Below are 15,612 nucleotides of genomic sequence, written 5' to 3'. Positions count from 1 at the left end.
AAAAATTATGGCCAGAATTTTTACACTTTTCTGAAATAGCCTGAAAGGTGAACTCAAAGGATCCTGCAAACAGTCCACAGTAATAAGTACTTAACATTGGACAGAAGTGAGGGCACAGCAAAAAGTGGAAGGATCCCCTCTCTGCCTTTCTTGTGGAAGGCTGTGCTTTGGTAGTATAAATTCAAACATCTTTACTTACATTTAAACAAATGAACCTGGGATCAGCACATACTGTATTTAGAACAAGCAAACTGTAAATAGCCTTCTTATGCTCTTCAGATACCTGCTCTTCCTCCCCCCCCTCCAACAGAGATTATGTTCTGAAGAAATTCCACCTCCAAAATTACCACTAAGCCTAAAGGAAATGTGGTATGAGAAGAGGACAATATTGGATTTAATAAGGCCCTTAATTGTTCTTTTTTCCTTGCTTTCCCATCCCAGATAGGACCTTAGAACCACACAGGTAAAAGAGAAGACCTTTGAAAAGTTGGATAATACAAAAATATTAGTCTAAAACTATTTTTATTTGAAGTCTATAGATAAACTTGTAATTGCTGAGTGTATTGAAAAACTAGGCAGAGATCCTGTTAGACTTTTCTAGTCACAGTTGGGAAAACTGAGCTTAGGCTGCCTTTAATCATCTCAAAGTGTTCTGCCATTCCATTTGCTGGTTCCATCTCAAATTCCTTCCAACCCGACCTTCACCTCAGTGTTCTTATGTGTATCTCAGAAATTAAAAACATGGTGATTTTTGGTAAATATGCTTTTGGATAAAAGACCTTTACAAAGAAATCTTCATAGCTGCCTATCATCAGTGAACATCAGCAAGAGATACACCTCATTCATTCAGCACCAGTTTACAAAACCCACGGTGCCATAAATCATGGCCCGTGTTTATTAATTCCCAGAAGTGCAAATGAAATTTACAACAAAGTCCAAAAGTTTCAGAGCATAATTTAGATCAGACCTGCAGGCCAAGATAGGAATGAACATCTCAGCAGGATTGCTTTCACAGATCTGTGGTTTCAGTGTGTGTTTGAATGTGGAATGTAACAAATTGAGGCTCCAGAACAGTTAGGACTACTTAACCTTAATCATTTTTGAGAAATACTCTCTGATACTAAATCAACTAATTTGTCAGAAGAGCTGATCAAAAACTTTTCAGCAAATTGTTTCTTGCTGGAAGACATTGATTTGTGGAAACGAATGCCTTTTGTGGAAGCACATTGGTTCCAATTATGCTTTTGCCAGCAGGAAAATTTCACATCCAAACCAGCATGTCTGGTGAAGGCTGAGCAGAAGTCTTCCACTCAGAATAGCCAGTAGTTCACTCCGTGGTTAGAGGAGTGAACAACATGGTGCTATACACCCCTAAATTTATGGTTTAAGTTCCTGGTTTCTTGTGTGAACACCCAAATGTACTCCCAAATAACTGGTGTTCAGGAACCAATGCCAGGTTATATTCTTCATTTAGGTCACTATGCTGTTGCCTTTTTTCCCGCAGCTTTGATTCAGAGATGCTGTGACTTGATTCAAAATACTGCACTTAACACACTGGAGTAGTTTCTTCAAAGCTATTTCTTTACTGGGATCAGTTCTTCCCTCCTTTTTCCTTTGGCAGATCTGATATTCTAAAAGAAAGAGCACTGATACCATTTGAACGAGATTTCTCTTTTTTCCCAAACACAAGCAAGATCTGGGTCACATTTAATAAATCAGATAGCATATGTCAATGTGATCACATTTCCTCAGCTGGGTTTCATTGTCTTGGGCCCGCCAAAGTTCAGTGGTGAGATTCACTGTTCTGGGATTTGACTTTCTGGCCAAATGTAGCATGTCAAAGCAGTAATTCATTTAAGTATCACAAAACACAAGATTCAGTCCATCAATGGAAAAGACTGCTTTCCCAGCAGAATGGATTCTTAGGAAAAAAAAAACAACTGATTTTTTGGTGAAATTCCACTTTCTGTGTGTGCGTGTTGGCAGTGTATTTTCTCTTGACCTTGCAGGATCTCGTAAAATGTATTTATTTTGGGTAGTATAATTGCAAAAGCAGACGTTTACTTGTGGCTTTGTGGTCCTGCTGTCAACAAAGTCTCCTAGCTCATCCCTTCACTATGTGGGTATGTACTATGGGTGACCTAAGACACTGACTCCACAGGAGGAAAAAAAGGATGACTGTAGGGTTAGGGTGTAGTAAGGACACTCTCTAGAGAAAGGAGTTGAAGAAGTGTTCTTCCTACCTTCCGTGATGGCCTGCTGAAAGTCTTGGAAGAAACACCTCACTGGTGTCTGGAATCACTGTGAACTGGGCTTTGCAAATGCCTCAAAAATTTGGCATGGTCTTCTGAAAGGGTGGAAAATGCCACTGAAATCCATGATTAGCCATTAGGGAGGGGTGGGCAGGCTGAAGGGGGATGAGTATGGGCAAAGTGGATAGGTGAACAAGATTGCCTTGATCTCTGGGGTCATATATAGAGAGGGAATGACGAACAAAATGAGAATCACCTGTTACTCGTTACTGAAATGTACTGACTATTTTTTCCACTTTATTTTTAGAAGACATAGGCAAGGGACAGTGTTGTTCAGTGTGATGATACTGAAAAAATTACACTGTGAAATGCACACATGAAATTTGAGTGGATACTAAGGAGTCATAAAGGGACAGAAAAATACTGGAAATTATTGAGTTGATTTCATGCCCTCAATCAAGCAGATTAGTGCTGCTAGTTTAAGAACAAAAAGGATAGACAAAGAGACATTGATTAGGACATTATAAATGGGTCATATTTTTTTTTTTAAATGTCACACAGTTGATACTGTTACAAGCATCTCTCATTCAGAGGATTAGCTTTAAGTTTTCTTCTCTTGGGCCTGTCACCAGAACTGGCTGAAGTAGGAGAAGACTGGAACAATTCTGTCTTTAGCTTTGGCAGCTGCTTCTTAAAAGAGTAAAAAAGAAATGCAGTTTCACAGTTTGTTGATTCAATGCTAGTTAATTATATATGTGTGTGTGTGTGTGTGTGTGTGTGTATATATATGTAACTATATATAAATATATATAAAATAAATAGCCTTCTCTCCCCAAATTAAGAGTGTATAGAGAAGGTGGTTTCAGTTAAACGCTGTATTGTGAAATTTTTTTCCCCTTCATTGTCATGAGAAATAAGGAAGGAAAATCAGACCATAACAGAGATAAATTATTCCATGAAAACACTAACTCATGGACCTGTTCAGTATGTGGTTTCAGCCATCCTGCATTGGCAATAAATTCCCATTTTTTAGATTTTTCTGGCAACAGTTAAAGCAGATTTTCTTCTGCGATGACACCACCAGCTTGTCTTTACCAAGCTTTCTGCATGCCTTTAATGGGCAGGCTTTCTGGATTCCTTCATCCTTGGTATTGCCTTCTCCTGTGGAACAGTTGTACAGGAAAAATCTTCAAAGTTGCACCACAGTTGTCTTGAGTGCAGTTGGCTCTGTACTCATACAGCAGGCAAAATTCAGCAGGACAGGGCAGGGTAGCAGTAGTCATGAAAGAAAGAGCCTAACTTTTGTACCAGGGTTGAGAGATGTAGCAGCAAAAGCAAAAATCAGAAATTAAAGGCTTCTCTGTCTTGTTAGCCTGCAGACCTGCTGATCTATAATGTGAACAGCCCCCTGTGACTCTTTTTACTTTGGACTGACATTTTCTGCCAGAAACTTGTAAAGGGACTATGATTTTCTACAAGCACTCTTCATTCCCTTAGCCAAGCAACATTCATGTTGGGGTCTCACAAGAGGAGTTATTTGAGCTAATTTCTGACTATTTTTCACCAAAATCTAAGAAGTTGATCCTCCCCCTGCCCAGCTATGTGTTTTGTCTTGATGACTAAAGGAACAGATAATGATTATCAGTTTGCATGTGAAAACTGTCTGCAAACTTACTGTTCTGTTGCTGGTGAAAATCACAATTTCGCCAAATGTTTTTTCTTTGAAAGTAAATATTTTCTCAGGTTTCTGTATTTGATTTTGTCATTCTAGGATTTTGAAAGATGGGCTTTCTGATTCATCCAACTGAAGTGCTGAGTTGGCAATCCCATTCTCTTGTCCTCTGTCAGAGGTGGTGTCCCTTCTGTGCCACAGCGAAGGGATACTGCAGTTACCATCAGCATCACATTGGGTGTTAATTAGTCTGAAGAACCTTAGAATATTTTCTCCAAGTTTATTTTTTGGTTTATTTTATTTGGCACAAGTACATAACTGTGCTAGAGAGGATAAGCTGGGGCAACTGATATTGCTCATTATCCTGTGTCCCGCTGTGGCCAGTAGAGAGAGGATGACCAGTGAAGGCTACTAGAACAGGGCAAGCATGAAGAGAAATCTCACTGGTATATCCTTTTGCCCTTCTCCATTTTGCAACATAGGGCATTCTCTATCCATAGGTCATCTTTGTGTATTTTCTCTGGCTTGGTAGGTATTTCCTTGATTTTTTTTTTTTTCTCTTGCAAAAATAACTTAGAAATATTATTAAAGCTTTTAGCAACCACAGCTTCTTGCAGCAAGTAGTTCTGCAGCTAATGGTGTATAGCATGAAAAAACGTTATCTCTTTCTCTTCTTGAATCTCCTTCCCCAATTCTTGTGTTTGAGAAGGCATAAGAGGGACCATGCTGGGTCAGAGCCAAGCTCAGTCTAGCCCAATGTTCTGTTTTCCACAACAGCCAGAGGTTGATGTGAGGGAGGGGGGCATAAGAAGACAAATACATGTTATGTACTACCTGACTCTCTTCACCTCTTACCTTGTATTAGTCAAGACCTTCAGCTGGAGGTAGTTTCTGTGGTCTTAGAAAATTCTGATTTCTCGAAGTTGTCTGTTCTGCCTGTGAGTTCTTGTACAGTTTAGTATCTGCAGCATCTTGTGGAAAAGAATTCCATGAATTAATCTTCCATTGCATGAAAAACTGTTTCCTACTAATGTTTCCCTTGCAGCTCATTATTCTGTAGACCTTTACTCTGTCCTTCTTGCAATTTATATGTCTCTGGTTGAATTTTCATCTATTGTACCATTTCTTTAATGGTAAACAGATCTGGTGGTAACCAGTTCAAAACCCATTATTATGTACACTAAAATTCTTTAATTCTGCGTCTCTTTTCAGTAATCCTAGTCTTTGCTACCTCAAAGGAATTAGTATAGTCAGCAAACTTTTTCACATCAGGAATCACCCTGTTTTCTACACTGTGTGTGGGTATCTTTAATGGTAATCACCCAGTAGATTCCTTTAGGAATCCACTCCTTTCATTCCTACCCTCTATTACTGTCTTTTAACAACCCTTTATCCCTTGGCACCTTCTTCTAATCCAGTAGTACCTTTGACTAGTAAGCTTCTTAACCACCTACAAACCAATGTAACACCCAGGTAGCTTTTACTACACAGAGCTCTGAGGTCATCTAGTCCTGCCAAAGCAGGATAACATAGGGCAGGCCACACAGGAACATATCCAGATGAGTTTTGAAAGTCTTCAGAGAAAGAGACTCTGTAACTTCTCTGGGCAGCCTGTTCCAATTGTCCATCACCCTCACAGTAAAAAAGTTTCTCCTCACATTGAGGTGGAACTCCTTATTAAATCTTCCTTGACCGGGCACCACTGAAAAGGGATTGGCTTCTTCCTTTTCACACCCACCCCACAGATATTAATTAACATGTCATATTTATTTATCCACTGATTTGACTCATTATTATGGTTTTGAAAATGTTTTCTGGTACAGATTTAAGTTTACTTGACATCCACAGTTCTCTAGATCCCCAGTACTCTGTCATCCTCCAGCCAAGGCAGTTTTAAAGAAACACTGCAAGTTGTTATTCAGCTGTGTTGTTACCTCACCAAGTCAAATTTTGTAGGCAGGACAGCCTGTTTTTTTACTGCATGATTTTATGTCATGGCTGATTATGTGAGAGTACTCATTGGTTGCTCAATTCTAGCTCCATTTCTTCTTTGGCTGTTAGCATTGGTAATTTTATAGGATACTGAAATCATGGGGCTCTCTCCTCATCATTCAGACAATCTTTTAAGGGCTTCTGGTTTTAGCACTCTGCTACCACTTTTTCAAGCATCTTACACACATCTACACTAGAAGAATTGGAAACTTTTCAGAAGGTACCTACCAGATGAGCTTCTTTTGTATTAATATCCCTGTCCTCCATTGGATAACCCATCCTACTTTCTTACTTGGCTCACCTAGCAGGGACTGGCAGTTGTTGAGCAAGAAGGATCAAGAGCTCTGTCCTTGATGAAGGCTGAAGACTGTAGTTTTATCTTTGCACAGATGAACTACATGATGAAACTACTTATTTAACTGCAAGAAAACTGAGTTGTTCTGAGCTTGGAGTAACATGCTGTTCCTCATCTGTTTTGAGTATATGGATGCTGTGACTTGAAGACTGAAGACAAATTCTGTACACACGTCATGCATTTGCTCTTCATTTGCTTTCATATACAGCCTGTCTCTTTCAACCCAGTGGGTGTCAGTATCTGAAGTTTGCCTTTATTAATCCCATTTCATGCTGTCAGGAAGTAGCTGCACACATTATATACCAGCAGATAGCATGTGGGGAGAGAATTGCTGGTTGTCCTAGACCTCCTTTGTATTTGCCTCAGTTTTGTCTGGCTAATTGCATTGGTTCTGCTGCATTACAAAGTGTTTAGAAAAGATATTTCTTTCATATAATTCTTATGAATCTCATGTGTGCAACTGCCAGATACAAAGCCATGTATCCTGTCTAATGTGAGCACTCTGACTTTGTACTGTTACAAACACGGTGTTTTAACCACACAGGTTTACTTTAGTTATGTCATCTAATACCTCTACTTGCGATCCACAGCTAAATGTTATTTACAACACAAAACACACAGATGAGAAGCTCAGATCTGTCCGAAAACAAGAAGCCTTTGACTTGAATGTTGATGTTAAGGATGACAAAGATGATAAAGACCGATTGTCCTTGAATGTGTGTACAAGGTAGGTAATTCAGTTGGTAATTCATCCCATACACCTCTTTGTTTAGACAGCTTTAAAATTATTTTAAATGACCTGAATTATCTGCTCATTTATATGGATTTACTAATGTATGTGATATAAATGTATAGCTAAAGAGAATAAAAGAATTTGTAAAAATGGCAGTAGTTAAACTAAAAATCACTTAATAAGTGAATTAATGCATAGAGTGATAGATCTTTTTTTGCTAAATTTTTGCTAACCAGGTCATATTTTTTTACTGGTATGCAAAATGATAGTGTTACTCTAAATGTTGGAGGTAAATGGAAGAGTTACTGTGAACTACAAGAAAAACCTCAAAGGCTCCTTAGGCAAGTGCTTCTTAGTTACATGGAGAACTGTGGGCAGACCTGAAAACTGAACCAATATCTTCCACACTCAAATTCTAGACTATGACGACTGCTCATTATTTTTACCTTTCATGAATAAAATGCCTTACTTTAATCTAAAACTTCTTTTTCATAAAAAGAAAAGGAAGTTCTGAAGTGCTGAAAACACAATGAAGTAGAAGTAATCATTCTTTGCTCATCTCTATAAATAAACTTTGCTCAGAAGAATTTTTGGTATGGCAAAAAGATCCATATTTACATTATGATAAATTCCTCTGCCTTTTTGCCTTATTGTTCAATCATTTTTGTGGTCTTTCATTTGCCAATAAGTCTTATAGTTACAAGTTTGGAAATATAATAAAATGTAAGAATCATTCTAGAGCTGAAAGAAGTGATGACTTTTCTAGTCAGTCTAATTTTTTCTGCTGAATAAGGGTGTGTGTACATCTGGGATGGTGTTTCTTGTTCAGTAAACATCTACTAAGAACTGAGCTGAGACTGCTGAAGCACCATCTCAGATACTGCCAAACAGCCACCAGATGTTACCTGGATAGAATTTTGATCAGATGAGAACAGGTGACATTGGGCAGTCATATTGCATATTCCTAAGTCATCCAGTCATTAATCCATGTTGTTCCTCTGAGTACTTCACTGCCTTATCCATACTTGCTGTGAAAATGTTTATATATGTATTTAAAATATATCCATGAGGATGTTCTCTGGCAGTTTCCTCAGTAAGCACTTCTTATTGTAGTTAAAGAGTGCTGTGTCTTTCACAGAAAATGCTATATGGGCATTGCATCTCTCTACATAGATGTTTTTCATTTTCTATTATCTTCAAAGATGTTGACATGACTACCTTCTTGGTGTTTTAGGATTTCATCACTTGTGAATATTTCCTCATAGAAACATTCTTTTGTTCTTGTGACATTATAATGGATTCCTTGTAAATGCAAAATTTTCAAAGTACCACCTGACCCACCATGATTGCTCTTGCATTCCTTTCCTCCAAATTTTCTTTTTGTTACCTATTTAAACTTAAGCACCATATGCCTAGAACTACTTTTCTGCTCTGCCTGCCACAAGGGAGCTGTGACTGGGGATGAGCCTCTAGGTGACACCATCATACAAATAATCGGCTATAGTGAAGATGATTTCAGTACAGAGAGGATTGATTTAATTTGGGAAAAAGCCAGCAGGCACAAAGCCAGAGAGCTGTGTTATTGTTTGTTTCTGGTAACCAATTCAGTGATACAGATGGTGATCAGGGACACTAGAATACATGAGAGAGCTCTTGAAATAGAAGAGGCTTTTTCTCTTTTAAAGTTTTCTATGAAGTGTCAACAGCTTTCTAAATTCTAACAAAAACTCCTGGCATGTTAAGAGCTTGGGTCTGGGATCAGTCTTGGCTGAGCATTCTGGTTTTCTAGCTAAGACCTTTGGCTGAGGAATACAGACAGGAAGGGCTCCATCTCTCTGGGAAGGCTCTAGGGTGATGATGTTTTAATTGCAAAGTGTTCAAAGGGTACTAGTCTCAATAGACTAGTCATCCTCTTCTTTTTTTACTCTTTATATTGTATATAATACATGCATTAGCTATATTAAGTTTCTGAATGAGTTTAAAGTTTGTCTACTTATAATCGGCACATCATGATGTGGGTTTCTGGTAGAGAAAACAAAGTAAGCATATACAGAAAGACTGAAAGAAAGACAGAAAGGCTGAAATCTTAACCAGTTTAGCAGCTGTGGGTATGCATAAGCAGGTAATGGAGGCTGCAGCTTTGCAATTTTTTTCTTTCTCTAACCTGCAGAATATTCTATCTTCTTTCAACCAACTGGATAGTGATTGGCCATGGTCATCTCAGCTGAGTATCATCTAAAACACTGGAGCAGATGATGTTTCATTCAAATTGAAGTGATTCTTGGTTAGAGTAGCTAAGTCACTGTCTGGGAAGCAAATACTCAGGGCTGCAAGTTTCTTCTGTGGTCAGTCATGCTGCCCACACATCATTTCCAGGCATAAGAAACTGTGGCTGGTGGTCCTACTCACTCTTGTTTTCTTCTCTTTGCATCATCTATGAGAGGATCTCACACAGATCTCATATTGCTGAGGAGGTGAAACGTAAAATTCAACTCAAAATGTTCTCAGTTCTCTTCAGTACAACTTTGAAGTCTTCCTTCTCTGACTGGTCATTCTTCTTGCATGGTGGTTTTTTTTTATTTTTTAGGAGATCATGGAGTTGAAGAGATGATACTAGAAGCCACCTCCAAGGCTGTCTCTCTCCTTTGTTAAGAGAGCAGATCCAATTAACTTCTAGGGATATCTCTTACTCACTTAACAATACCAAGCTGTTTTTGTTGGTATTTTTTTTGGTTTTTTGTTGGTATTTTGGTAGCATCTCAGCCTGGCGAGACAACTTGGGTATTTTCCTCCCCTCTTATTGGTAATTATGTAGAAATAATTATATCCAGTTAAAAGTCAGTTATTTGTTTTCAATATCAGCTACTTCAGCACAGCACATCATCCAACAGATGGTTTCATTTGCTTCTAATCTCATGAGCTGACTGAAGTCAGCAGTTGTGCTCTATTTCTTTCAAAGTCATATCTGCATTCAATCAGCCATGCTGCCAGGCTTAGCAGCATTGCTTTGAAAGCAAGTCTTCCCTTTTTAAAAACCATCCAGCTCCACAAAGAATTACTTTTATCCAATTGCTTTCAACTACTGTCAGGCCTTTAAAAGAAGAGGACTGGAGATACTTCTGTTCTGACAGCAAGTCTAACAATAATATTTTACCCTCCATATCATGAGGGAGGGACACTTCTGCCTCCTACTTTATTTAAAAGAATACAGTCTTTTGCAGGTCACTTAACTATCACTTGTAGCACAGAACACCATAAACATATGTTGATTATTCTGTTGTGCACCACAGTATGTAAACCTTGCTCAAAAGAGAAGAGTGTTTCAGTCCAGCAACTCATTCTCAAATTGGAAGATGATGTAATAATAAGCATTATTAAAAAAAAAAAAAAAGGAACACAACTTTGTAAAGCTTCTTGTTCCAAAACTCCATTAATAATATGGCTATGCATTTAAAAACTGGAGCTTTGAGAAATAATCTGATGATGACTTTTTTAATAGAGCCATCAATCACTGTCAAAGAAATATGAAAAGGCTTGGGAGGCCTTTTTGGTGTATACCTGTATCTCACCCTCCAAAAATGAATAAAAACAAAACAATGCATGCGTAAAAGGAAATATGTGTATTTCTTCTCAAGAGTTCCTACGATGGCTTCTTAATTACTTATTTAGAAACATGTTTAATTGCAATGCTTCCTGCATATTTGTGATGTAAACCTGCACTTAGGGATGCCAATGGAAAGCTCCTAGTGGTGTCAGTGTAATGTCTTGTATGATTTCTGTACTGTAGCTTTCTCAGTGCTAAATCTGCTTTTGCATATGTGGCTGAAATTATCAGACAGAATAACAGAGAAATCAATTATTACCTCTTTATCATTGGAGATTTTCTTGTTGGCATTTTGTTTCAGTTGTTTCTTAAGTATTCTTAAGCATGTTGCTTCCATGGGTAGGATTTAATGATGAAACAGTTTCATTGGATAGTGGACCACTGTATTTATACTAAAATTTTCTTTGTCTCTGTCTTTTGAAAAGGTACTTGGGTTCTAGCACAGCTCCCAGTAGTGGTATGGTCCTCATGGAGGTTGGTTTACTCAGTGGTTTCTCTGTGTCACCAGATTTCATCCCATTAGACAACACAGTTAAGAAGATGGAAAAGGACAATGGAAAAGTCAACCTATACTTAGACTCTGTAAGTTGAAAATAACTAAGAAATGTCTTTGTAGTGATGTTAATTCTGACTGAAATTTTTTGGTTTAGAATTGGAAAGGCATTATGATTGTATTCTTTGGGGAAGTCAATGTCTGCTATTCACACTGAATTAATTGTTCCACTGTTTTTAGTGGGATTGATTGGGTAGGAACAAATCAGTTATAGTTGTAAGAGGTTTCTAGACTCTTAAAAATCATATGTAAGAAGGTAGACACTGCAAGAAGTCTGTAATTTCTTAAAAAAAATGACTATGAATGAGAAGAGCACCTTTTATATGCAGCCTGACTACAAGTCTTTGGAAATCAAGGGAACCTTACCTCTTTCATGAAATCACCATCACCAAGGTTTTTAGGATCTTGAAGGTCTTTTCCAGCCAAAGTAATCCTGTGATTCTGTGATGTTTCTCTTCTGTTTTTCTAGCTAAATGAAACACAAGTTTGTGTGGATATTCCAGCTGTGAGAGACTTCAAAGTTGCAAATATCCAAGATGCTTCAGTGACTGTAGTGGATTATTATGAACCTAGTAAGTGTCAGTCATTCCAAATGGATTGTAGTGGTTCAGAAGTTTAAAAAAAAGTTTCTTTTCATGAAGTGGGGCAAATTTTAATGAAGAGAAAACCACATTGCTCTGAAATGTACTTTTTTTTTTCATTGAACCGCAGCCTTTTTGGACATTGACATGACTAATTTTCCAACAAATCATAGTATTTTTCCATATAAATGTTTACTGTCCTAATGGGTTGGTTCCTCAGCTGGTGTGAATTGTCATAACTTAATTGTCAGATGGTATGAATTGGCTTCAGTCTGGTCCAATGTGTTTGCAAAACTACCAAATGAAGCAGGAACTTCACTATGGTTCACTTACCAAGTTAATTTTTATCTTCCATGTAGGTTTTTAATCTGTTTCTTGTTTAAACTACGAGTCCTTTGCTGGCAAAAATGCCAGTGTTTTGATTTCTGTAGTTTTGTAGGTCTGAAAAAAAGATGTACATGGGAAAAACAGTTTCAAATTTCTTGCTTTGGATTTTCTTTTTTTTTTTTTTTTTTTTTTTTTTTTTTTTTTTTTTTTCTTGGATAAATTGGGAAGCAAAGAAAGATTATAAGCTGCTGGAGAAGGGTACTAGGGAGGTATTCACATTACACCAGCCAGTTGAAACCATATTAAAAAATTTGGCTTGATTTGAGGCATTAAGTTGTATTGGCAATTTTCTTCACATTGGTTTGTTTTAGCAAACACACAGCACTTAAAATCTATGGCCAAACTGGATTTTCACATGCTTAAATGACTGGAAGAAGAGCTCAGGACCTAGTCTTTTGCAAGAATGATTTTAGATAGGCCAATGAGTACATGTATAAAAAAAGTCACATATAAATATTTTTTTCTGATTAAATACGTTTAGTGCCTATAAATTATCAATTAATAAATCAAAATTGATTTAAAGATATAAATTAGTATCATTAAGGACTAAAATTTGCACAGTGTATTCAATGCTACAATAGAAGGCTTTAGGAAAAAATTGTTTCATATATTATTTTACAAGATGTTTTTCCTATTATTGTGTAGCATATTGTGTAGTATTATTGGTCAACATTATATATATATATATATATATATAAAATAGCATATATATCTAATACACACACACACATAGATATACACATATGCCATGAGTCTGGCTTCTTCATAGAGACCTCCTTCCTATCTAATGTAGGAATGTGTTTATTTTTAATCTATTATTATCCATGACTCTCTGAGCTGGTGACCCAAGCTGCAGGTGTATATTTTATGTTATGGTGACAGTCTGATTCATGTCATATTCAGAGTTGGGAGGTTCCTCATGCTCCAGCATTTATAAAGCAATGTATGTCTGTGTGGCAGACATTACCACTGCTTACTACCTTATGGTATGGGCATAAGACCTGGGTTGGATGCCAGTATATCAGTGCCAGCAAGGAGGTCTGCCAAGGTTAACATACTCAGCACATTGAAAGGACTGTGCTGTTTCTCTTACTTGACTTTATTCAGAGCTAGCTGGGTGTCACTGTTGGGTAAGTGTTATGCCCTGTAAAGGTATATCTTTTATTAATTTTTTTAATATATCAAGTCTTGAAAGGAAACCGAACCTGATTTCCATTAAGAATATTACTAATAAATTCAAGTGTCCCAGGTTGGAACAAAACCCTTCAAACCACAAAACCCACTATAGGAATGAAACTGCAAAAGCTTCTTCTGTGAGCAGTTACCATGCACTGATATTTTTGAAATTAATATGGCTTTCCAGGCTTCTAGTTTGTTCAGTTCTGGAGCAACCCTTCAGGAAACAGGGAAGCAAATTACAGGAACAGGAGCTAGATGAGGTGGGCAGTCCCAGATTTCAGGAAGCTGAATCCCCTGAACAGTAGTAAGAGAGCAAGCATGAATTATGAGACATCAACCTCTTGAATGTCATAGCCAGTAACCTGCCAGGTAAAGCATCCCAATTCCTTTATCATGAAAGTTACTCTGTAGGTAGGGGCAAAATTTCCTTTAAAATGTTTCTGAATTTATTGTGTCAGCTGAGATTGAGCCAATGGAACTGTGCCTTTCACCAGCATTTGCCTGAATCTATTGGGAATGTTTTGATGTTTGGTGAAAAGAACAAAGATTACTGCCTGGGTATAATAAACACCCATTCTGGGAAGTACTTTGCAGTGTATGATGAAGTCTGTAACAGGGTTTAGTGTGTCCTTTAAAATATACTTTCTTTGTGAAGCTAATTTGTTAGTTAGGTTTCAGAAGTACATTAACCAATGTGACCTCACCTTTCTGCAACAGGGAGAAGAGCAGTGAGAAGCTACAATTCAGCAGTAATGCAAAGTATAACTCCCTGTGACTTCTGTGAAAGTGATTGCAGTCTTTGCCACCGAGATGGCTCTCCAGCCCTGCTTCAGCACTCTCCATTGGCCTCCTTATTCTGCGTGCTATTTGTCCTTCATGTAAACTTGCTGTGCAGTTGGATGCTGTAAAAGGAAACAGATTATGTTTCACATCTGAGGTTTCCATAAATTATCCAAAGAAAATTTTATGCTCAGATACCAGCCTGTTTTTAGTGATTATGACCAAACTCCTGCTGTGTTCAGGGGGAGCTGGGCTGGCCCATATGGGAAATTTCTGGCTGTGCCAGAAGACTTCTTTAAGTGTCTGCAGGAAAAACTTTCCAAGTGCTAGTTTCATACCGAAGTTATTTTCTGAAGAAGCACAGAGCTAACCAAGAGAGCAGCCTAAGAAAATACAAACCTAGCTCTATATTCCTACTCCCTTTTCAACCCAACTTTCAATGTGCATGTTTTTTAGGGACATAAGTTAGTTTACTGTGCTTTTCTGAAACACTATCTGCTTCTTCATTAGGGTGCTGGGAAGTAGAGTGCTGGGAGCTTGGTATCAGAGATTGCCTTCTGTTCTGCCAACATGACACTTAACACTAATATTGAAGTTTGCTGTTTACCCTCATGGGCAATAATATGAAAAATAAAAGGAGCTGGCTTTGGAACAGATCCAAGAGCTAAAAACTTCTGCATTCACGGACTGTTCCATGCTCCAGAAAGTTGTCAATCTTTTTTATCATCACAGAGAAGCTAGGTGAATTTTTTGCCAAGTCATAAGCTAATCATATTTGAAAATAAGGCCTCAGGATGTTGTCATGCATTTTACACTGTGAGGCTTTTACTTTAAATGCATCAAAGATGGAGTCTTATGTTTGAGCCTTCGTTCTTGCAGGGTTATTCAAAAACAAACCTAATTCTCTTTCTGCGTGAGAATGCTGTTGTCCACTGGTGCATTTATGGCCAGCAGGATGAAGACTGCTTTGATCCTTTTCTGTATTTTTGTAGTCTTCTAGAAATGTCACTTTGGGGCGTCATTCGTGTCTCGCATTTGAGGCGCCGTCAACCATTTCAGTGGCATAACTCTAAGCAGCTGTTTGCTGCTCTCTGTGCCAGGTCATCTGATGGGTCCTGGATGCCATCTGTGCATAAAACTCCTGGTGTAGGCTGGTGGGAAAGGTTTTTAGGAGCTGTGGACTGCACGTGAATTCAGCCCAGCAGAACGCCTGACATGCTTGCTTAGCCTGAAGCACACCCTTGTTTGCCTAAGTGCTTTGCTGTGAAGTGGGGTTGGGGAGAGGGAGGGTGAAGAGCAGCAAACACTTTTACACCCAAACCTGCTCTTTGCATGTGGGGACAAATTCAGGTCTCTGGGAATGTGGAAATGTGTGAGCATGGGAACTCTTTCTGCCTGAGTGAGTGTATGAACATCTTCCCTGTCTGGCAGCTGATTTGTCCTTCTTTAACACTGTCTGTGATGTCTAAGGCACACTTCTTTTTGATAAGGAAGCCAAGCTGATAACATTCCTAGTTATTGAAA

General features: G+C 38.1%; 1 protein-coding gene across 1 annotated transcript in view; it reads left to right on the top strand.

Annotated features, from left to right (window-relative positions):
• The window catches only part of CD109 (CD109 molecule), a 78,467-nt gene extending 63,708 nt beyond the window's left edge, over window positions 1-14,759 (top strand). Inside the window, exons 30-33 of the mRNA XM_071741545.1 lie at window positions 6,862-6,998; window positions 11,034-11,190; window positions 11,631-11,733; window positions 14,026-14,759. Coding sequence (XP_071597646.1) covers window positions 6,862-6,998; window positions 11,034-11,190; window positions 11,631-11,733; window positions 14,026-14,216 — 588 coding nt within the window. The 3' untranslated portion in view covers window positions 14,217-14,759. The remainder of the gene's footprint in view (window positions 1-6,861; window positions 6,999-11,033; window positions 11,191-11,630; window positions 11,734-14,025) is intronic.
• Window positions 14,760-15,612: the final 853 nt, after the last annotated feature.

The sequence above is a fragment of the Heliangelus exortis genome, chromosome 3 (genome assembly GCF_036169615.1).
Source record: "Heliangelus exortis chromosome 3, bHelExo1.hap1, whole genome shotgun sequence".
Taxonomy (NCBI): Eukaryota; Metazoa; Chordata; class Aves; order Apodiformes; family Trochilidae; genus Heliangelus; species Heliangelus exortis.
Note: the sequence above shows the minus strand (reverse complement) of the source record. Positions and strands in the feature narration are given on the sequence as shown.